The 26066-nt window shown below is 34.1% G+C and overlaps 1 protein-coding gene across 1 annotated transcript in view; it reads right to left on the reverse strand.

Annotated features, from left to right (window-relative positions):
• Window positions 1–3435: 3435 nt before the first annotated feature.
• LOC128215384 (CD109 antigen-like) overlaps window positions 3436–26066 on the reverse strand; it is a 52010-nt gene continuing 29379 nt past the window's right edge. Inside the window, exons 33-37 of the mRNA XM_052922070.1 lie at window positions 23619–23787; window positions 9258–9457; window positions 8552–8707; window positions 4166–4268; window positions 3436–3470 (exon numbers count right to left, since the gene is read on the reverse strand). Coding sequence (XP_052778030.1) covers window positions 3436–3470; window positions 4166–4268; window positions 8552–8707; window positions 9258–9457; window positions 23619–23787 — 663 coding nt within the window. The remainder of the gene's footprint in view (window positions 3471–4165; window positions 4269–8551; window positions 8708–9257; window positions 9458–23618; window positions 23788–26066) is intronic.

Below are 26066 nucleotides of genomic sequence, written 5' to 3' on the forward strand. Positions count from 1 at the left end.
GAAAATATAGCAAATCCTTTCTCATCATCTAAGTCTTTGCAAATAAAGAAAGGATGTGGAACCATAATTTTTATATAAGAAAACATGCTGTTTTGTTATTTGTTACTTTTGAACAGCACAAAACTCAACAAGAAGCACAGTGCGTACACACTATGTAAAAAACTAGGTAAGTCAATCTTGCCAAAACAGATGCGTTCGATACCATACAATGAATTTTGTAATAAAATAGACATCAAATATGACGAAATAATAAAAAAAAACATTTCTTACCATTGCACACAGTATATTGCGTTCCACATTGTCAACGAAGAATTTGGTTTAAAAAAACTGAGCAGTTGAAACACTTATTTCGGATGTAAACTCACATTGGGCGTTCAAATATTGCGCCAAAACAAAAAAAACCCGTATTCTTTGAGACCGTTTCGTCCGGGTGTCATCGGGATCATTTCAGGGGCTCAAAACTGCAGTATAATTAGTCGAAAAGACCTGTGTATGGCTAATTTTGGCGATAGTATGTATATTTTTTATCTGATTCCTGCTATAATTTGGAATAACCGGTAAGATTGTTGTGTCATTTCGATATAAAATGACTAATCTTCGCACAAAACGCAGTGATATGCTTCGGAGTGGTATATTAGCGATAAAATGCATGTCTGAACTGGACGTGTACCGTTTTCATGACCAATTGTGCTTTGAAGAGTTTTTTCTCTTGTCAATTATATAACCCTATTGTATTTTGTGATTTTATATAAAGTTAAAATATCGTCGACAAAACATGTTCAATAGTTGAATTGTGTTCCATATGTTAAGCAGCCCATACAATATTATATTTTTTCAGGTTCAAGACTGATTTTACCTATCTCAGGCCGCAGGCAACTATTTAAAGTAAGGCAGGGGCAGCTGTTGGGATCTTCATAATACATTCAAGTCTATGTTTATCTGACGGGCCAGCAGCAGGTAATTCCTTGCATCCAACAAGAGACAGATACAAAATGATCAGAATAAAACACTGTCGTAGGCTGCTCATATATGTAATACCTAAATAAATCAAAAATACAAATTTTGTAATTATTTGCCTTTGTAACATTGTGATGGTCAGTAACAAATCAGATTAAATAAATTTCAGAGTTTAGTACACAACATCCAAATGAATGCAATTACGCCTTGAAAAATGGCTGAATATATACACGTTTTATGTTGTATACGTAAGTCTGTTCAGACCTGCCGGATTTGTGAGCGTGCATCCACATCCTATTTCAAACAGGTTGTTTTGTAAAAGATAGCGAAAATGTTGTATCCATACAGTTTTATTTATGAGCTATTTTGTTGCCATCTCCTTTGTAAAAATGCTCATTTGATATTATTACCTTTATCGCTACAAAATACTTCAAGCTGGTCGTTTGTGTAATGATATGTATTTCATTTTTCTCTTGAACATTCCAGATTGCTGTGTCAACAAACGACTCCGATTGCCTAGCTACCATCGAACAACAGGAGTGCCTCCGTGATTCCGGGAATGTCTCGATAGTTGGAAATCCAGACAGAAAATACGAGCTGGTGAAGGCATTATGCCAATACCAGGTTGTTGCTAACATTAAGCCTGCATATGTTCAGTTAGGATAGTTCAATATTAGGTCAATGTAAGGGTATAAGCGCAAAACTGAGTGTCAAATGAAAACGAAAAAGGGGACACAAATATAGACGAAGCAGAAGTTGAGAATGCATAGTGTCGTGTGCTTTTGAAACACAGTATAGTGTGACAAATGATTAGGTTAATACATGTTATCTTATTTTTTATTTGTACCTTGGTGTCTGGCTAAAGTGGTTGAAACCGCATATGTACAAAGCAGAGGCACTTTAAATGAATAAGCGATATCGTGCACATTATATTTTCTGATCATTATGTTCTAAGATTTGCATAGGGCCTTAAATCCGTAGGTGTTTTGCTAGCTATCCAGTGACATGGAAACGTCATGAAGTCACTGATTCAGACGTTTGCAGGAATGAATTTGTACTAGTATATTAACACGTATCAGGGTTTGTTTGCTATAATTTGCGGTTAATAACTATGTTTTCCAAATGGAAACGCTGTTTCTTCGATGGGTGGGTGGCAGGACGGGCGTTTTGGCGTCATTAGTTAGATTTTGCCGTATTACCTAGGAATCGGGTATAATAATCACGTTTGGCCGTTAGTAAGCTTATATGAAGTGCTCTCTTTGAAAAACTTTTGTTATAAATGGTTTCAATATCAATTTTATTGAGGTTAAAATATAAAATGGTGACGATCAAAAACTATTTATATTTAACAAGCCTGTTTAAGTTGCTTACAGCACTTTTGTTTATCATCAAAGATTGACTACCACCCTAAAACTCACTAATGCTTTTCATTTGGATATTTATTTATCTAAATATCTCCGTAAATATAGCAATAGGTTAATTTTAGTTTTAAAAATGGGTGAGAATATACATAGGCAACAGGGGACTGTCGGCATAAAGACAAACATAAACAACGACGATTATCTTTGGATATTTATTGATAATATTACAATGAATCCACATCAAACAAGACATCATTTTTTATGTGTTTTTCTTTGCATTGATGGTTACTTCCGTATGAGTTTTATTAATTGAAAGTATCATAACATTAATTAAAACAGTTTGGTTCTTCATTGGAGATGAATCTTTGAAAAGGAATCTTCCAAAGTTACATCCAGGTTGTATATCTTGAACCTGAAATCAAAAACTACACTGTTGTTTATGTGCACGTAAATATGATAGATAAAATAAACACTAATGAATTTCTTGATAGAAGAGATTTATTTACAGATAAGGATATTTAAAATATTTAAGTAGATCGAGGAAAATTACATACACAGGAGTTGAAGTTTTGAAACATTGTAATTTTAAATATAATTATGATCTTGTGTCTTCAAGATGAAAGAGTATCATCTACTTACATTTTATTTTCCAATTCTAGTCTTACACCATTTCTGAAAAGACACCTTTATTTTTTACTTCCGCTCGAAGTCTGCCACTATTGTCAATACTTAGACATGGTACACTCATCAATGTCCATGGCGCAAGTAACTTGTTTTAACATTTGGACATCCATTTGAGTGTGAGAAATTTCATGTTTTGGATTGGCATTTGTATTTTTTTAACAGGATTTCCGTTATTTGCCAATAAGAATAATATATATTAATGAAATTTGCATTTTTAATTAACAAGGACATTAAAGGAAAATAGGTGACAACATCCAGTAACACGTCTTAACTTATCTAATATTTTAAAGAGAAGAGTATTTTAAATAACAAGTAATACCATTAAACCCTTAAAAGGGTGTGATAAACTCACAATAGGCATTATTGTGTTGTCATTTCCTCCCACGCAACCACATTGTATCCCGCACAAGGCACAGATATTTGAGTTCTTTGCTTACAGAGGAGCATAAAACACTGTCATCTCGTTAACTGAAACAGATTATATTTATGTGACTATGTGGTACCAAAGATACAAAATACATATTTTTCTGATTCCATTCTTATAAACCATTTATTTGATGAAATGTAATGTTATTTCAATGATGTTTACATCGCTGCTTTGAAATCAGGTTTTGATGTTCGTACTGCTCTTTTAGATTTAGTTACCGCGTAAATTTCATAGCGTTCACAATAAAAAGATTTTGTAAGTGTTACCACCAATATTAAATCACGACGCTTTCTCATACTGTTGTCTAAATAACGCAGCAATACTCGACATATGATTTTAAATGTTAAAATATCAGGAACGAAATAATTATTAACGCAACATTTTCAAAACCAATTTCTATCTTCCTGTAAAACTTTTTTATCACTTTCAAAATGAAATAGATTATACAGAAAAATGAACTTAGGTATCTTCATTAGTTGTTGTTTGATAAGCACTTAAAAATGCCATTTAGAACATAAATTTAACGGCATCAAGGTTAAATGCTATAATGATCCTCAATATAATATTCTAAATGATTTCATGTGATATATGGCTCTCTCGCATTCTTCGAAGATCATGTATATATTTGCTCGTTGCGAATGTTTAATAATGCCTTGCGTCTTACCTACACTGTTTTGAACAATTGTTCCGTAATAAGCAGACACTATCAGGAACGTAATTGCGAATGAAAACTTACTTGGTTCGTAGAATTCATACACTTTGCATGGGACCTTCTTCACTGAGGCCACCATGGTGTCTCGGACCATGCTAATGTCCACACAAACCTTCGCTTGGGTAATCTATAGTATTGAAATAACAAACAAAAAATGAAATTAAGGAGTTTTGTGTACAAGTACATATAAATGATATAAAAAAAGACTACTAGGACAAGCCTATAAATGATAAACAACCTTTTCTGATGCAACTGCCCCAACCATAAACACTAGCTAACGAATAAGCACCACATGCTCAAATACAGTCAGAACAATCACTTTATTCAAAATAGTTCACGAGTACACGAATCAAATGGGAACTTTGACAAGATAGTATAACACAACTATAAAACATACTTAAATGATACGAAAACAATGAATGAAATGCTGAAGACAAAATGGTTGACTCGTGCAGTATATGATATATTTTACCTCATCAAAATACAAAACAACTTTTTTCTCTTCAATTTCTGATCGCATAAGCAGATCATGTCCAGCTATTCCGTATCTGTATGCTTTAAATCCTGAAGGAATTCCTATCTCAGCAACGACCATGCAGCTAATGTCGTCTTCCAACCAACTGTAAAGTGTAATCAAAATATTGTTTGTCTTACATGTACCAACTTAAATCGGAACGGTAATCAATAAGCGGGTTAAATATATTTGGCATGTCAAAAATCACAGTTTATTCAACATTATTGTACGTATTTACTAGTTATTCAAATTACATGAGTTCAAATCCATAAAGGTCTAGCGTATTAACATGCTTAGACCTTGCATCGCCTGTTCAACAAAATGAACGTTTAACTTGCGTTTTCAGCCGAAATGTATATCCCTTTAGCGGGAAAGTTTCTTTAGGCCAAACGTGTTTCTAGACTTATGAAAAGAAAGAGCTGTGTTAAACTTAATTAAATCTAATACCCAAGGATTTCAGTCTTGTTAAAAAGCTTAGGAAATTTGCAAAATACCCTAGCTTTAGAACAACAACTGCGATACTTGGGGAGAGTGTCTGAAAAGCTCGGCCTTTTCACAATTTTTACATATTCTTTTCAGGCTAATACCGCTTTGGTTTAAACTATGTCTTCAACTGTAATTTGAGTTAGTTTTTTGCTTAGCTTAAGCAAAGCTTTTTTGCACGGCTTGTTTTATGATATATTGCATTGATTGGAATTTCTAAAGGCATTGGTCTCATGTAAAGTGCAAAGTTAGTGGAAATACCCATTGTATGTACTGATATATGCCAATATTTGTTTCATTAGATAAATATATACATACCTTAATAAAAAGGTCTACAAAAATGGTTTGTTTTCGGAATGTACTACAATGACTTAAGCGATCTCTTACAATACCGTCTGTATGGCTTTAGTTAGATTTCATACTGATTACCCTCGTATGAAGCATCGGAAGCGAAACAGCAAACAATTAGACCTACATTATGAACATATTCTTTCTATATAGTTTAATATTTAGCTTACCTTATACAAGAACGAACCGTAAAACCGTTTTTCGACTCTTTCACAACATCAACCTCCAGACGAAAATCTTGGTCTTCAAGGTCCATGAATATATTGTAGAACAACGATACTTATAAGCCATAAACATACAGTACTTGCGTAATAATTTCGAGGCCGAAATAATTATAAATGAGAATTTAGACTTCATGGTATATGTCTTTGGCGTTTACCCAGTGCCATTAAACCGGGTTTATGTTTAAACTTTCTGCATCTGAGCTTGTTTCTGTTGCTTTTCGCATAAATATTGCATATGAGATTTGAATTCCACGTCAAATTCCTTCTTTGTATAATTTCAGGTTTAATCATTCTCCCGAAAAACGAAATTGATAGGGATATAATGGATTCAACATGTGCGTACTCCCCAAATCTGTTGCGGACCATTTAGAAGGAATGGCAGTAGACAGACCGACCGACCGACCGACGGACACGTGCATCCGATCAGAAGGATAGTCAGTCAGACAGATATAATATATGGAGTAAGCAAGTTATACTGATAATATCTGTCATGTGTTCTCGTTCCGGATCGAAAAATCCGACCCGAGGGCACCTGCGTTTCCAGGTAACGAGGCGTGCGTGTTACCGGCTACGCAGCGTACCCGAGGGTCGGATTTTTCTATCCGGAACGGACACACATGATAGATATTTTTTCTAGCATACCTTAAATTACATATTTTTATGAAGAAAATACATAAGAAAGCGCTTTTTTGTACATTTCACCATAAAGCGCGTGCGATGATGTTTACTGACGTCATGACGTGCAGTAATTTGTATTCACTGCATACGTCAATAAGTTCCTTCGCTATCACGTCTTTTAAGGATTATTTTGTTTTGTTTTTAAGGAATATTTTGTGTAAGTTAATGTTAATGGAACTCATCTATTGAAATCTCATTACTATGGTTACATTAAGTGTTTAATAAAAGAAATTGAAAGTATTACGTCACAGCGCGTGACTCATCTGGCATGGGGGGATGCCAGATGGAGTTTTCCAGCACGGCTGAAATCACCGGAAATGCCAATCCGGTGTGCTACAATGATTCATATGAATTTTCTTTATTTATGATACACTTTATCTCACATAGAAACACAGGTATGTTGACATTGCATTGGTTAAGCATTTGAACAAGTTCAATTGCTTATTTACATCGGGTTTTAAGAACATTTGGATAAAACCTTATTTTTTGGTGACAAACATTATTTAGTCATTCGAACAGCTGTGTTTTCTTCAAATATGGCTCTTTGTTTGTTCTAATACTATTATGTACATAGACATGTTCTACTATTATGTACATAGACATATTCTTCAAAACCTCTGCTCGGATCTTGGAAAAACTGGAATGACTTTCATCAAACGTGTTGGTTGTAATGTTGGAAGTATTCGATTGGAAATTTTAAGGTCATGGCAATTTAACCATATACGTTTTGACCATATTTTACATAAAGATCCTTGTACGCAGAAGGTCTAAGATGAGTTGCTTGATCTTGATGAAACCATCTGTAAATGCATGTCGTTGACAGGGTTCATGGACATTTTATTAAAGTGTGATAGCCCTTTGTGGTTTAAAACTGAACTTTATCGATATAATTCCAGCGTTTTATCTAATCATTCCCTGGCATTTTCCGGATTAAACTTTAGAAGTGGCAGGTATTTATATCGAACCCAGTAATGCATTCTTTCACTAGTATTATGACGGAGTATTAGTAAGAAAGGTGACCCTTTGTTCAGTCCGATCAAATATGTTTTTACATCGTGTCAAGGCGGCGTGTAGGGAGGTTTGTTGTCACATAGTACATGTGACAGCTCTAGTTTAAACGCTTCTGGCGTAAATTGGGGTCGGGGGACAAGCTAGTACATGCTGTACACATGATAAACAGAGATGCCTACCGTTATTATGGCTTTCGAATGCCCAATTGCTTGCACCTTGAGTTCGCTGGTATCTGCCGGAAGCTGAAAAGCGATTTCATTTCAAAACCCAAATGTCTGATTTCATAATGCAGTTAATGCTATGAAGACAAGTTTGATATTCCTTAATTTAGACAAAGGCATTGTTTATCGGCATTTTAGTGTGATGTTTAAATAAAATGACTGTCTTAAATTTTAGCGAATTGACACTGTTGAGACTCCGCAAGCACAACTAGGGAAATAAACCTGTAGGTCTACACATCATAAATAATTTTTCTTAACAATTGTATAAACAACAATTTATTCCATTTTAAATTACATCCTTTATCAGTTTTTTTATCACTTTTTGTAATGTAAATCCAATATCATTATCGATTCATGTTATATTTTTGGCCGGTCCGGACATTGCTTCTAAGAAAGGCGAGACAAAATCGTTAGTAAAAGTTATTGAAACACATCGCTTTAAAAATAGTGAATGGTAGTAAAAAGTGTTCGTTATAATATACGAATTTTAACACAAGACTTCGGTTCATGTGGCATTAACTGGACCGGCCAGTCAGCCCCCGAAATTTGAATAATCGAACCACCTCGCTCTATATACACCCCTTGGGGGGGGGGGGCTTAACGGCCTGTCATTATAAGGTCATATGACCCAAAGTGGTGTGTGATATTTCTTAAATTTAATAGCCACACAGTTAATTACAATGATTACCTATTATACTTTAATTCAGCAGTTAGAGAACACATCTTTATGTCAGAACATTCAACTTACCCCAAACATCACGAGGGGTGATTTATTAACAATATCCAATGGACATAAACAATTTGAAGACTAAACACCAAGGCAACTCGTAATAATAGGATGCGAAAATGAGACGCTTACGTCGGACAATGTTATTCCTATGTTGATGAAATTTTCTAATAAAAAGCAACTATAACAGTAAAGCATTCTCACAGCAGCTGTCTGCAGCACCATTTCATTTTCCGGCGTTATTCGGAATTTTAGTTTATTTTTACGCTCGGCCTTCGATACCCAGATAGTCATGTCAGCAGGCGGTGACTTCATCAGCGCCCCAAATGCAGCGAGGGCCTCAAGTCCAATCACTGTGTCCTTTGTGTAAACAAAACACGGATTCTACGTTTGAATCATTGTCGAAATAACTCTGTTAACATTGTAAAATTAGTGTTGTATATGCGCACCATAGGTATGTTTCGGACTGTCGCTTTTTATTGAGCATTCGCATAAAAATAAATGATGCACTGTTAATAGCCATTCGAGGCTTCTCGGCCATTCTTATTGAAAACAACCTCGGATGTATATTGACGGTTTACAATGTGAGAAATCGCATAACTACGCTGCAAGTAGATCGCGTAGTAATTTCAGTTAAGCAGTAATGTTAATGACCTATCAATTGCAAATATTAAATATATTTTCAATAATATATTTCACTATCAATCAATCAAAAATATATCTAGACATACAAGCTGAATCACTACATTTAATTAAGAATTGTTTTTACGAACTAATTATACTGATATACCGGCATACATTTGAGATTGTTTTCAACTAAAATAGCAGAGGAGCTCCGAATGGTATATAGCAAGGCCCAAAAGTGGCGATGTTTAATAACAATAACATTTTAATCATGTTTTATTTGAACCTGGGAAGAAATGAATCCACCGTAAGAAATACGTTGGCCAATAAGCCATTTGTTGACACGTGCTCCGTCCACTTTGTCATCGGCCTTTGAAAGTGCGAGAAGAGCGTACGCTGTCATTTCAATTGACACTGCCGTTGTAGAAGGCCCAAAGTGGTATTTTGAGGGGACAGGCGCCGTCTCCTCCCAGTAGAGCATATCGTCTGATTTGCATATAGTATAGTTTACGTTAAATAAATGAAATGATTGGTTTATTCATTGAAGCACGGAAAATGTATTGGACTAACATGAGGAAAAAATATGAAGGAGAAATTACAGGGCAAATTAATGGTTGTGTTCTACATCATGTTTATCTTGAATATTGATTTATACTAGGGATGCCAACGGATAACTGAATATTTGATCAAACGTTTGGTATTCGAATGTAAATAATTGGTATTTAAAAAATCATTTTTTTTTTATTGAATAAATAAATACACCTGTGCTGTGTATAAAATGAGTTTGTCTTGTTTTACAACAATTGGCCCCAATTTCAAGAGGCGTGAATTTGATTACACTACACTATATACGCGCCGAAGAAGACACAATCCAGGTACCCACCACGGAGGCTTTTATTTCACATTTCACACTGATTCATATAATGAACAACAGAGAGATATGTATTACTTGGTGAAATGCCAAGCGATGTCCATGTATAACCTGATGATATAATCCGTTTTTTCCGGGTCAAAACACTTCGATGCATTACACAAAGACTTTCAAAGTATACATTTGTTCAGTTCAGGTATTATTACACACTGTTAACAATCTTTTAAAATTTATGTTTACAGTTTGATACAGATCAGAAAAGGAAACTAGTAACAGGAATAGCAAATGGACTCAGGTATCTTGAAGGAAAACTAGGAACAATAAAATCCGACTTCACGTTCGCCATTACCACATATGCACTTCGATTTGGAAAATCTGGAAAAGCCTCCGTTGCTTCACAGATGTTGAAGAGCAGAGCAAAGTCCTCGGGCGGTAGTACTTTTTTCGTTTAAAACTGTTAAAATCTCGTTTCAGTATAAAGTAGGGATGCAAACGAATGACAAAATTGATATTCTAATATTCGGTAATTATTTCGATCGAATAAACGAATATCCGATTACCAAAATGAATCTTTTAGAAGTTGGTGTATACAATTATTATTTGCTAAAGTAACAGCCGGGGCCTTAAACCCCCTCTTTGTCGTAGCCGGTGTACGCGACGGATCCTGATTCTTCCCTTATTTAGGCCCTGAGATTCGTCAATACATTTTAAATCAACAAAACACAAATTCGAGTAAATTAAATGTCACTGCATTCATATTTGTAAACAATGCGAAATCAAACCGGCGAGAACATTCATTCTCAGTGTGACGATATTAGATAGTGGAGGGTTTTTCTGTAGGACGAGCAGCCTCGTTCTGAGATCGACCTAAATATAACTATGGAAAAACTAAACAAGCTAAGGAACTAGTTAAATGATAGAATGAAAATATCCTAAAATGCTATACCATACAGGTACAATTCAAAGCATTGACGATATATTGAAACACGGAAAAATGTTTGTGGCACGAACATGTAAGTAGCACATCGCATATATACGTCACGGCGATTTGAAATATGCTGCACAGTTTAATTGGAAGCGAAATCAACAATTTGGTGTGAAGGCCAATTCCCTATGTCTTTAATTGGCCAGCTTATTTAATTCACTGAAAATATTTGTAATTTGTTTGATGTTACTTGTCTTATAGTTAGTTAATTTAAAATTACTATGGAATGTTTAAAGTACCCGACAATATGCCCTTATTGACATATGACGCGTATATAGTGTAGTGTAATCAAATTCACGCCCCTTGAAATAGGGGCCAATTGTTGTAAAACAAGACAAACTCATTTTATACACACCACAGGTTTATTTATTTATTCAATAAAATAACATTGATTTTTCAAATACCGATTATTTACATTCGAATACCAAACGTTTGATCAAATATTCAGTTATCCGTTGGCATCCCTAGTATAAATCAATATTCAAGATAAACATGATGCAGAACACAACCATTAATTTGCCCTGTAATTTCTCCTTTATATGTTTTCCTCATGTTAGTCCAATACATTTTCCGAGCTTCAATGAATAAACCAATCATTTGATTTATTTAACGTAAACAATATTATATGCAAATCAGACGATATGCTCTACTGGGGGGGGACGGCGCCTGTCCCATCAAAATACCACGTTGGGCCTTCTACAACGGCAGTGTCAATTGAAATGACAGCGTACGCTCTTCTCGCACTTTCAAAGGCCGGTGACAAAGTGGACGGAGCACGTGTCAACAAATGACTTATTGGCCAACGTAGTCCTTACGGTGGATTAATTTCTTCCCAGGTTCAAATGAAACTTGATTAAAATGTTATTGTTATTAAACTTTGCCACTTTTGGGCCTTGCTATATGCCATTCGGATCTCCTCTGCTATTTTAGTTGAAAACAATCTCAAATGTATGCCGGTATATCAGTATAATTAGTTCGTAAAAACAATTCTTAATTAAATGTAGTGATTCAGCTTGTAATTTTAGATATATTTTTAAATTGATTGCTAGTGAAATAAATTATTGAAAATATATTTAATATTTGCAATTGATAGGTCATTAAATTTTACTGCTTAATTGAAATTACTACGCGATCTACTTGCAGCGTAGTTATGCGATTTCTCACATTGTAAACCGTCAATATACATCCGAGGTTGTTTTCAATAAAAATGGCCGAGAAGCCTCGAATGGCTATAAACATTGCATCATATATTTTTATGCGAATGCTCAATTAAAAGCGACAGTCCGCTACATACCTATGGTGCGCATATACAACACTAATTTTACAATGTTAACAGAGTTATTTCGACAATGATTCAAACGTAGAATCCGTGTTTTGTTTACACAAAGGACACAGTGATTGGACTTGAGGCCCTCGCTGCATTTGGGGCGCTGATGAAGTCACCGCCTGCTGACATGACTATCTGGGTATCGAAGGCCGAGCGTAAAAATAAACTAAAATTCCGAATAACGCCGGAAAATGGAATGGTGCTGCAAACAGCTGCTGTGAGAATGCTTTACTGTTATAGTTGCTTTTTATTAGAAAATTTCATCAACATAGGAATAACATTGTCCGACGTAAGCGTCTCATTTTCGCATCCTATTATTACGAGTTGCCTTGGTGTTTAGTCTTCAAATTGTTTATGTCCATTGGATATTGTTAATAAATCACCCCGCGTGATGTTTGGGGTAAGTTGAATGTTCTGACATAAAGATGTGTTCTCTAACTGCTGAATTAAAGTATAATAGGTAATCATTGTAATTAACTGTGTGGCTATTAAATTTAAGAAATATCACACACCACTTTGGGTCATATGACCTTATAATGACCGGCCGTTTAGCACCCCCCCAAGGGGTGTATATAGAGCGAAGTGTTTCGATTATTCAAATTTTGGGGGCTGACTGGCCGGTCCAGTTAATGCCACATGAACCAAAGTGTTGTGTTAAAATTCGAATATTATAACGAACACTTAATACTACCATTCACTATTTTTAAAGCGCTTTGGTGTGTTTCAATAACTTTTACTAACGATTTTGTCTCGCCTTTCTTAGAAGCAATGTCCGTACCGGCCAAAAATATAATATGAATAGATGATGATATTGGATTTAAATTACAAAAAGTGATAAAATAACTGATAAAGGATGTAATTAAAAATGGAATAAATTGTTGTTTATACAATTGTTAAGAACAATGATTAATGTTGTGTAGACCTACAGGTTTATTTCCCTAGTTGTGCTTGCGGAGTCTCAACAGTGTCAACAGTGTCAATTCGCTAAAATTTAAGACAGCCATGTCATTTTATTAAAACATCGCACTTAAATGCCGATAAACAATGTGTTTGTCTAAATTAAGGAATATTAAACTTGTCTTCATAGCATTAACTGCATTATGAAATCAGACTTAATTCACATTTGTGTTTTGAAATGAAACCGCTTTTCAGCTTTCGGCAGATACCAGCGAACTCATGGTGCAAGCAATTGGGCATTCGAAAGCCATAATAACGGTAGGCATCTCTGTTTATCATGTGTACAGCATGTACTAGCTTGTCCCCCGGCCCCGACTTACGCCAGAAGCGTTTAAACTAGAGCTGTCACATTACTATGTGACAACACACCTCCCTACACGCCGCCTTGACACGAGGTAACAAATATTTGATCGGACTGAACAAAGGGTCACCTTTCTTTGAAAATACTCCGTCATAATACTAGTGAAAGAATGCACTACTGGGTTCGATATAAATCCCTGCCACTACTAATGTTTAATCCGGAAAATGCCAGGGAATGATTAGATAAAACGCTGTTAATAATATCGATATAGTTCAGTTTTAAACCACAAAGGGCTATCACACTTTTATAAAAAGTCCATGAACCCTGTCAACGACATGCATTGACAGATGGTTTCATCTAGATCAAGCAACTCATCTCAGACATGCTGCGTGCAAGGATCTTTATGTAAAATATGGTCAAAACGTATATGGTTAAACTGCCATGACCTTAAAATTTCCAATCGAATACTTCCAACAGTAAAAACCCACACGTTTGATGAAAGTCATTCCAGGTTTTCCCAGATCCGAGCAGAGGTTTTGAAGAATATGTCTATGTACATAATAGTATTAGAACAAACAAAGAGCCATATTGGAAGAATACTGTGAACACAGCTGCTCGAATGACTAGATAATGTTTGGCACCAAAAAATAAGGTTTTATCCAAACCCAAACGTTCTTAAAACCCGATGTAAATAAGCAATTGAACTTGTTCAAATGCTTAACCAATGCAATGTCAACATGCCTGTGTTTCTATGTGAGATAATATGTATCATAGATATAGAAAATCATATGAATCAGTATACATTACTTACTCCATATATAATTATATCTGAATATCTGTCTGACTGACTATCCTCTCGATCGGATGCACGTGTCCGTCGGTCGGTCGGTCTGTCTACTGCCATTCCTTCTAAATGGTCCCCAACAGATTTGGGGAGTACGCACAAGTTGAATCCATTATATCTCTATCAATTTCGTTTTTCGGGAGAATGATTAAACGAAACCTGAAATAATGCAAAGAAGGAATTTAACGTGGAATTCAAATCTCATTTACAAATCTAAATTCTCGTATATGATTATTTTGGTCTCGAAATTATTACGCAAGTAATGCATGTTCATGGCTTATAGGTATCGCTGTTCTTCAATATATGCATGGACCTTGAAGATCAAGATTTTCGTCTGGAGATTGATGTTGTAAAGGAGTCGGCAAACGGTTTTACGGTTCGTTCTTGTATAAGGTAAGCTAAATAGAATATTAAACTACATAAAAAGAAAATGTTCAGGGTTTAGGTCTAATTGTTTTCTGTATCACTTCCGATACTCCATACGAGGGTATTCAGTATGGAATCCAACTAAAGCAATATCGACGATAGTGTTAGGAATCGCTTAAGTCATTGTAGTACATTCCGAAAACAAACCATTTTTGTAGATTTTTTATTTTATTTTAGGTATGTATGTATTTATCTAATGAAAACAAGTATGAACATATATCAGTACATACGATGGTTATTTCCACTAACTTTGCACTTTACATAAGACCAATGCCTTTAGAAATCCAATCAATGCCCCAATATATCCTAAAACAAGCCCTGCAAAAAGCTTCGCTTAAGCTAAGCAAACAACGATCTCAAATTACATTTGAAGACATAACTTAAAGCAAAGCGGTATTAGTCTGAAAAGCACAAAAAGTACAAATATTGTAAAAAGGCCTAGCTTTTCAAACATTCTCCCAATATATCGCAGTTGTTGCTGTGAAGCTATGGGTATTTTGCAAAATTCCTAAGCTTTTTAAACAACACTGAAATCTAGCACTAGGGTTTTAGATTTAATTAAGTTTAACACCGATCTTTCTATTCATTAGTCTAGAATAAAACTCGTTTGGCCCAAATAAACGTTCCCACTAAAAGAGGATATACATTTAGGCTGATGACGCAAGTTAAACGTTCTTTTTGTTGAACAGGCGATGAAAATTCTAAGCATGTATATAAGCTAACTAGTCAATACGTACAATACTTTTGAATAATCTGTGATTTTTGACATGCCAAATATATTTAACCCGCTTATTGATTGATTTTTGTCACTAGCGTTCCGATTAAAGTTGGTACATGTAAGACAAACAATATTTTGATTACACTTTGCAGTTGGTTGGAAGACGACATTAGCTGCATGGTCGTTGCTGAGATAGGAATTCATTAAGGATTTAAAGCATACAGATACGGAATAGCTGGACATGAGCTGCTTATGCGATCAGAAATTGAAGAGAAAAAAGTTGTTTTGTATTTTGATGAGGTAAAATATATTATATACTGCATGAGTCTGTAACTGTTTGAATATTATTCAACCATTTTGTCTTCAGCATTTCATTCATTGTTTTCGTATCATTTTAGAATGTTTTATAGTTGTGTTATACTATCTTGTCAAAGTTCCCAGTTGACTCGTGTACCAGTGAACTATTTTGAATCATGTGATTGTTCTGAATGTATTTGAGCATGTGGTGTTTATTCGTTAGCGAGCGTTTATGGTTTGGGCAGTTGCATCAGAAAAGGTTGTTTATTATTTATAGGCTCGTCCTAGTAGTTTTTATTATATCATTTATATGTACTTGTACACAAAACTCCTTAATTTCGTATTTTGTTTGTTATATCAATACTATAGATTACCCAAGCTAAGGTTTGTGTGGACATTAGCATGTTCCGAGACGCCATGGTGGCCTCAGTGAAGGAGGCCCCATGCAAAGTGTATGAATACTACGAACCAAGTAAGTTTTCATTCGCAATTACGTTCCTGATGGTGTCTGCTTATAACGGAACACTTGTTCAAAACATTGTAGGTAAGACGCAAGGCATTATTAAACATTTGCAACGAGCAAATATATACATGATCATAGAAGAATGCGAGAGAGCCATATATCACATGAAATCATTAAGAATATTATATTGAGGATCATTACAGCTTTTAACCTTGATGCCGTTGAATTTATGTTCTAAATGGCATTTTGAAGTGCTTTTCAAACAACAACTCATGAAGATACCTAAGTCCATTTTTCTGAGTAATCTGTTTCATTTTGAAAGTGATAAAATAGTTAGTTTATTTCCGATTGAATGTTTTGACTCTTTCTTTAAGATATTGATATTAATGTTTTGAAAAGTACATTTATAATTGTATATAGATGAGTAGAAGAAATAACTAAAGAAAGATTCATTTTTTTGTGTAAGGACGTTTTATCAAACGTTTTGTTCTATTGTGAATCACTGTTTTTTATCATATCGGTTACAGTGATATGAAAATATTTGTTGAATTTTACAGGAAGATAGAAATTGGTTTTGAAAATGTTGCGTTAACAATTAGTTCGTTCCTTGTATTTTAACATTTAAAATCAAATGTCGAGTATTGCTGCGTTATTTAGACAACAGCAAGAGAAAGCGTGGCGATGTTATATTGGTGGTAACACTTACACAATCTTTGCCGGTATTGTGAACGCTATGAAATTTAAGCGGTAACCAAATCTAAAAGAGCAGTATGAATATCAAAACCTGATTACAACGCAGCGATGTAAACATCATTGAAATAACATTACATTTCATCAAATAAATGGTTTATAAGAATGAAATCAGAAAAGTATGTCGTTTGTGTCAGTGGTTCCACATAGTCACATAAATATGATCTGTTTCAGGTAACGAGATGACAGTGTTTTATGCTCCTCTCTCAGCAAAGAACTCAAATATCTGTGACGTGTGCGGGATACAATGTGGTTGCGTGGGCGGAAACGACAACACCATGATGCCTATTGTGAGTTTATCACACACATTAAATGGTTTAATGGTATTTCTTGTATTTAAATTCGTCTACTCTTTAAAATATTAGATAAGTTAAGACGTGTTACTGGATGTTGTCACCGATTATCCTTTAATGTCCTTGTTGATTAAAAATGCAAATTTCATTACATTATTCTGATTGGCAAATAACGGAAATTTTGCTAAAAATAATAGAAATACATATCCAAAACATGAAATTTCTCACACTCAAAAGGATGTCCAAACGTTAGAATAAGTCGCTTGCGACATGGACATTGATGAGTGTACCCTGTCTAAGTATTGACAATAATGGCAGACTTCGAGCGGAAGTAAAAAATAAAGGTGTCTTTTCAGAAATGGTGTAAGACTAGAATTGGAAAATAAAATGTAAGTAGATGACACTCCTTCATCTTCAAGACACAATATCATAATTCTAATTAAAATTACAATGTTTCAAAACTACAACTCCTATACCAATCTACATTATTTCAATACATCACAATGTATGTAAATTTCCTCGATCTACTTAAATGTTTTCAATTCCCTTATCTGTAAATAAATCTCCTCTATAAAGAAATTCATTGGTGTTTATTTTATCTATTATACATTACGTGTACGTTAACAATAGTGTAGTTTTTGATTTTAGGTTCAAGATATACAACTTGGATGTAACATCTGAGAATTCCTTTTTAAAGATTCATCTACAATGAAGGACCAAACCCTTTTAATTAATGCTATGATATTTTCTTTTAATAAAAATCATACGGAAGAAACCACCAATGCAAACAAAAACGTTTATGTTTGTAGATTATGCCGACAGTGACCTATGTACAATTTCATCCATGTTTAAAACAAAACTTAAGCTATTGTTATATTTACGACGATGTTTGGATACATAAATATCTAAATGAAAATCATTAATGAGTATTAGGGTGGTAGTCAATCTTTGATGATAAACAAAAGAACTGTAAGCAACTTAAACATGCTCTTTAAGTTTTTGATCAATAGCCATTTTTTTGCCTCAGTAAAACTGACCTTAAAACCATTTACAACATAAGTAATTTAAAGTGAACACTTTATATAAGCGTACTAAAGGCCAAACAACATACTTATACCACATAACTTGATTATTATACCCGATTCCTAGGTTTTACGACAGAATCTAACTAATGGCGCCAAAACGCTCGTCCTTCCACCCACGACACTCACCAATCGAAAAAACAGCTCTTCCAATTGGAAAACCTAGTCAATAACCACAAATTATAGCAAACAAACCCTGATTTATGTGTTGATTTATCGTACAAATTGAACTCCGTCACCAGCGATTTTTTTCTTTCCGGATTTCTAGCTAACGAGACATTCCCGGAATCATGGAGTCACTCATGGTAGCAGGGCAATCGGAGTCATTCGTTGACGAAGCAATCTGGATATTTAAGAGAATAATGAAAGGCATATAATTACACAAACAAACAACTTGAAGTACTTGGTACCGATAAAGGTATTAATATCAAGTGAGCATTTTTATAAAGAAGATGGCAACAAAATAGCTCATAAATAACACAGTATTGATACTAAAGATTCGCCATCTTATAAAAAAACAACCTGTGTGAGATAGGACGCGGATGCACGCTAACAATCCGGCATGTCTACGTACAATGAATTACGTAAGCAAAAAGCATTTCTTTTGCCATCAGGTCGGACATTACAATTATATAAAAAACAATATTTGGCAAACGTCTGGTTTAAACACTGAAATATATTTGAATGGATAAAGGAAAAGTTAAGTCATTCAACAAATCATTTTCGGGGAGGATAAGTATTGACGAGATGTCTATTCAGGAAGATCTTTGCATGTCAAAAGAAAATGGCGGAAAATAGGATTTATAAATGATGAAGTGAACAAAGACAGGACTGTTCTGTCTTGTGGCAAAAAGAACAGAAATTAGCAACGCATTTATTGCTATGTTTGTTCCTTGGATTAAATGGTTTTCGCTTTCCATTTGTATGTTTTCCAGTGTCATAAAGCAAACCAAGTAAACTTCATTTTCTTTTTTTATGAAAGTTGTGCAATATCTTAATGTACATGGTTTTACAGTAACTTTTTTTCTATGGACGGGGCACAAACAAACCCAGACTTCTTAAAATCGTTCTTTGAAAATACAAGTACTTTAAATGAGAAGTTCTCTACCATTAACATTTTTCTCACCCTCAGATCCAAAACAAACATTTATAAAATGACTAATGTTATAAAACGAGTTAGAAACAATTTACTTAAAAGTGGTGATAAGAAAACATGTGTCCGTAACTTACGATATCATAATTGCATTTATTGGGAACACTGGATCAATGATTTTCAATGGGATACAGATACCAACAGCTTCCCCATACACGTAAAGTTGACACACGGACATTTTATCAAACACAGGAATCAAAAATGAGAAACTGTTTCGCTGAAACAGTACTTGATAAAGATATGTTATATTTTTGAAGTCTTTCAAGAAAATCAATGCCGGAAATGGTGAATATTTAAACGAACGCCTTGATAAAACTCGTTGAATTTGTTTTAGGAAAAGCACGGTAAGAATAACATAACATCTTCATCTGAAAAAGATTTTTTTTTATATCAGTTCAAACTAGAGACGACCTCAATCTATGTATCATTGGGTTCATTGAACTTTACCATACATTTTTAGGTTCTGCAAGAAATTATATCGTACCTTCACGAGTTAACAGTGATGTAATTGAAAAGATGTTCTGCCAACTGCAAGGAATTTGTAATGGAAATAACATCAACCCCACTTTTTATCAATATTTAAAAAAATGAATTCAGTTTTGCTTGGACAACATACGTTTACAAAAATGCAAACACTGCCAAAACGTGATGTCTGCAGCTTGTGTTTAAACAGAAATGCAAACGGCCTTTAAAGAACATTTGCAGAAATCATTGCAAACTATTATAAATCGAATAAATAATTATTATTGAATGTCATTTAAGCTGAAAGAACTCGATTTGTCTTACCTATAGTTGAAGTCTGAAATTGATGAACACTTAACGACGTTGTATAGCTATGCAATGTCAATATTTAATACTTTTTGAATTTCATTATATTTGTGCATGGAATTTCCTATACTACCTTTTCGCTACATTCGGATATATCTGTCGACAATATTTTTATATTAGGTACATATATCCGTTAAACGAATAAACAAATGAACCATATTTGAATTAAGTAGCAGAATTCTGTTAAATAAGTATTTATTTTTTCATGTTTTGACGGAATATTTAGACAACATTGGTTTTTGGCGAAAGTTTGCGTAAAAGCATCTTCTTTTCTCAGTGTGCATGTACCACGTGATAAATAACGTCATATACGTATGCTACATCGGAAGGCAACATTTTGCATTGAATAAAGAATCAAATCAAACTTTCCGTTCACTACTCCATTTTCAATAAAAAAAAGTGCAGTTTTTGTTGCTTAAAGAGCCCCGCCTTCATTTTATTACCAATGTGTAATAAGTTCATTAGTTTCATCAAATACTTCGACAAATCTTTTTCGAAAACATTGTTTTGACAATGCTTCGACAGTCGGCCGTATTGTGAACTGGTTGGCAGAAGTGTTCGAAGAAACTAAACTCTCAATCAAACTCTGGTAAAAGACCAAAGGCGGAGCCTGGAAAGCCCCGTAGACTGCTCTATGTTTCATTTAAAATGATGTGGAAATAGTGAAGTTATCTTTGTTAAAAGTCTTTAGCGAAGCAAGTTTTGCATTCCGGCGTAGCATTTATGACGCAATTTATCACGTGGTATACACACTGATTCTAGCGGGATTATTGCCTCAACTCCTAAATAATGCTCTACATTAAGGTCTACAAACCAAATAAGGGACAGAAATCCTAAAAACGTCAAAAAAATAATGTTCCCGGTGCCATCAACTTTTTACCAAATAACTAAGAATAAGTGGTCAACATAAAACACTTAAAGATGCATTCTTACTCTCTAATAAGATTTACCACAATTAATCTTATTCTTTTAATATGCCAAAAATGATGAATGCATATCGAAAACAATATTTTTTAAGAAGGGAATGAATATCGAAAACAACATTCTGAATGAAGGATAACTGAGTATAACTTGAAGGAACTTGAAAGAAACTTGAAAGAATGGTGCAGAAATATTTACGGTATTTCTACTTTATGAGACGATATAAGCGGTCGAAGGGCGGGGACCACTGGAACGCTCAACTTTTTTTCGATGGATCCCGTCCTTTGGTCGGTTTTGCTAATCGATTAAGGCGAACCGGGTACTTCGTCCTTTTGGCAGAACAATGTCTGGCTAGCGCTTGTGATAATTCGCATTTTCGTCGTATACTGTTTTTTTCTCGACAAGAATACCGGTTTTAACCTGTATATAACGTGTCACTGCATCTATGAGCCAGGTATTTTGTTTGTAACTTACAAAGAAGTTATAATTTTCAACGAGAATTGGTCTATGTTTACATTTTGGCCGGGCGAACATTCTTCACTTGTTTCATATAACAGTATAGGGTATTTTTGAATTTTTCAAATTTCATTTTATGTTAAAAGCACTTTTTTTTTTATAATATTCATGTTTAAGTATGTATAAAATATAATTTTGACTGGTTGAAATTATTTTTATTGTGACCTAAATGAGCCTTTGTCATCAAGCCGCTGTGCGTGTTGCCAAAGAGAAGGCAGACATTGGACATGTTAAAATGTTTCTACAAAGCTACATTCACGAAGGTCAGGAAAAACCATTTTGGTAAAACTAAAAGAACTGATTTAAATGTCAAGCAGTTATGGTTGATTTGTTGCTTCCGACCAAAGACGATTTATAGAGGTTTACCTAATTTGGTCCACTGACGGAAGATACGGATGTTGAGTTACGACGTAGAAGGATGTTTGTTCCATGCACGGACAGTTCTTGGTAAAACCACAGGGGCAGGTTGTGTTGGTTTGACACACCACGCCCCCACCGTTTTTTTTATCATTTTTAATTAAGAATATGATGTTGTAATTGTAACTTGTGATAACTGGCAAAATAAAATACAAAATATTTTAGTCGACTATCTTTGTAAAGGGTGACGACTTGACCCTGAATTCCCCTATACTTGCCGACAAGACCCTGTTCAAAAGGCCATAACTTTGTCAAATCTCAACAAACTATACATGTTTTGACTTTCCTGGTAGAGTTAGTGTCAATCTTTAAGAAAATGTACAGTTTCACCGAAAACAAATGTAATTTCAAACTCGAATTTTAAAAAAAACACGTTACTCGACGAACCAACTACCCGCTATTTTCACCCAAATTTTCCAGACTAAAAAGGCAATTAAACACGTATGCCTAACAGATACCATATATCTTTCACAATACCCGTGATGTTGAAGTCAAATAAAAGACTTACCTTAACAATGTAAATACAGCTTAATATAGAATTGCTCTATCGAGAAAAATTGCACCGGTTACAAAAAAAGGCAGATAGATGGCATAAGCCAGTAGCCATTCCATATATAGAAACAAATGTATTTTGTATAACGTGTTTAACGAGGAGATCATTCCGTTTTTGTATATAAACTCAACAATGATATAAGAAACTCAAACAAACATAGTTACTATAAAACCAAAGCTCAAGATAAAAAAATGATATATTATAATTATTTCGTATACATATTTACAATGTTGTTATTTTCTTTTCACGCTTTCGTTTTTCATGTGTAGTGTGATTTCTTTACTATTGTTAAATTCCTAGTATTCAACTTGATAACTGTATGACTACTCACTATGAAATACCACTTTTTTACTGCTTGTGTACCCTAAAGCATATTGCCTTGTTTATTTAAACAAAACTTTAACCCTTTATAACTATTGAGCATAAACCTATAACTCAGCTGTCAAGTGAGACGTAATAGTGTGTCCGCCAGTTCAAACTCTAAAAATAATGTATATTAGATAAGATATTTTTAATCACATCAACAACTGTGTACAATACAAGTATATTTAATGGTTTGAATGATATTTCAATACCACAATACACTTGTAATTGTTTCAAACGGAAAATATGGAAATGTAGCATAAAAAGGTCATAGGTCCTTCAAAAGAGTACTGTTAACTTCTTATGTTTTGGAAAGGTTTAAAATTTACGTTTTTTTAATAGACAAAAAATCATTTTCAACATGTATATATGCTGCGGTATAATGCTTTTTTTATACTTCCTGTGTTTCGCTGGATCGTAAATATAACTTCTAATAGATGATTTATAACCTCTTATCCATGGTCCTAGTTGGATACATCCCTATTGAGAGGACAAGGCAATGTGTCAATGGTGGTCAAAATTAAAGTACGACTTCTTATTAGGTTGAGTCATATAATATACATGTCAATTAGCCCATCTCACCTGGTTGTCCAGCCTGGTAGATGCCTTTGTCCGTCTGTACTAGAGGGTATTGTCTGTCTTCGGAATCGCCTTCTACAAGCACATGGAAAGTAGTGCTACCAATCCATATTCCATCCTTAGTCACAGTAAGGCTCCCGCTGTAGCTACCCGTTTTTAAACTTTCCGGACACTGTCAATGATATTCCAGGTTTAAGATATGCCTTTTTTAATTTCTTAATGGCAGTGTTTTCTTCGTAACATTAACTATATTGCATATGTCAGTAGAGTTCGAAGTTCATTAAATTCTACATAAGTGCTAAACAATATAATTTCCTGGGTACTGCTACTATTATGCATTTAAAAACATTTCAGTTTATTGTTTTTTGATAAAATAAAGACATGTACATGTACATTAACAATAGAGTAAGATGGTACAAGGAAGGCTGATAAGTAATACTTGTTTAATATAGTCATGTTTGAAATATATAGTAACTCTATGCTTAAAAGTACCCTCTTAAAAAGAGAACGCATGCAATTTACGTCATATTTACAGTGTATATTTCTGTATAAGTCTAAGTAATATTTGACAGAAGATATTAGAACAACTGTACTTATTTGTTTACTTTTAAAGAAAAAAGGAATTCATGTATTGCATTTATTTGTAGAGGTTAACCTTTATCCGCCATTACGTTGACATTGTCGGGTTCAAATGTATTCGGCGCTCTAGGGACTAATAATATGCTGATCCTGTGACTGCCGTTCATTGGGTTGATGACATCATTGTAGGCCGTTGCCAAGTCGCAGAAAACGACAAATTTGTGGCCTGGGATAATGCGATTGGGAATAATCGTATCCATTTTCCTAAATAGTTGAAACTATATATAGGATCTGTGTCCGTTTTTATGAAGATTTGATTTGTTTCATTCGGTACAAGTCATTTTGAGTCATTCAGTACTGGTATCCTTTTTTTTTTTACCTTGGACTTGTTTGAGAGGCGGATACCTTTACCTCAAGACCACGCCTACAAGGATTACCATCTATCAAACTGGAGGGGTTACAGGTCGTAACTACAAATACCTTCATTTTTTACGAATGCCACAAATGTCCAAAAATAATCTGATTTCTAGCTTTAAAAATTGCTTAAATTAATTTTGTAAAAATGTCGCAAACAGAAGATAAAAATACATTAATATAAATTAATTTAAAACTAATTATCTTAAGCTTATTACTGTGCATATTAAACGCGTTTGCTCTTTGCGTATGCTATCCGCCTACCTAACATGTACTGTATATTTTTTAAGTCCTCCAAAAGCGGACAGGGCTTTAGTTAATAAATATATATAAGCTGATGATTTAACCCATTTTACGAAGAAATAGTGAACGTTTTTAGCCATATTTTAGTAAAATTCTTTGTTGTTAAAGGTCATTTTCTAATTGCATCTCATCTCAATCTTATTGGCAAAGGAACACCTTGCGACTACTGACAAAATCCGACAGCATACGCATGTAACAATGGCTAATGACACTAATATCAAACGGACTCGAAGTGCATTATATGCATACCAATAGGTTTATGCGGCCTCTACCGACCAGGTCAGGCAAACCAGCATACACACTGTCAACAAGCCCCCACCTTTAAAACAGTACATATATAATATAAACGGGATTATTACATTTCCCTTTTTCCAATAGATCTGAGATTATCTCTGTTATTAATAAAGAAATGAAAAAAAGTTAGCCTAGTACATGCGAATTAATTTTTGTTATTATATTATGATTTTGAGTTTTAGTATTTCGAACATATAATCAAATAAAATTTGCCTATTGATAAGATAAATAAGATAATATCATATTTATTTCGAGCCGGCTGGATAGCAACTATACACCATATGTATGGTTAGCTTTTGATTGAAATTCCGGTACAATACAACAATATGATACAACACATTTGTGAAATCTATATTGGTCATGTGAATGAAATTAATATATATATATATATATAGAAGAAGTAAAATTATGTATTTTAAATAGTAGGTTCACAGATAAACAGTTTAAACATTGAGTACAAATATTGCATACAGGAGATTAAATGTGCAAACTACCATGGCGTTAACGATATGTTTCAATGAGAAATGAGAAAATCTTATAACAAAATATTTATCACCCAAAGGCAAAACACAACAAAAGGCCTTATCAAAAGATGGTAAGATAATATTTCTAACATACTACGCAAGGTTTGCAACTGTTACAGTCATTGTCAGAATGAGTCTTGATGGCAATGTACAAATAAAGTATAAGTGATTGGTAACATACACGTAAAAAGAAAAACCTATGACTGACAAACAATAACCTGATTTTATAACTTCCATAGCGCTTTCGAACAAATGAATCTAATAAGAGAAAAATAGAAAACTCGACTTTACCGTACTTTTTGTTACCTCCATTATCGTTCAGTCAAACAGCAGACGA

Source organism: Mya arenaria, chromosome 13, assembly GCF_026914265.1.
Source record: "Mya arenaria isolate MELC-2E11 chromosome 13, ASM2691426v1".
Lineage (NCBI taxonomy): Eukaryota > Metazoa > Mollusca > Bivalvia > Myida > Myidae > Mya > Mya arenaria.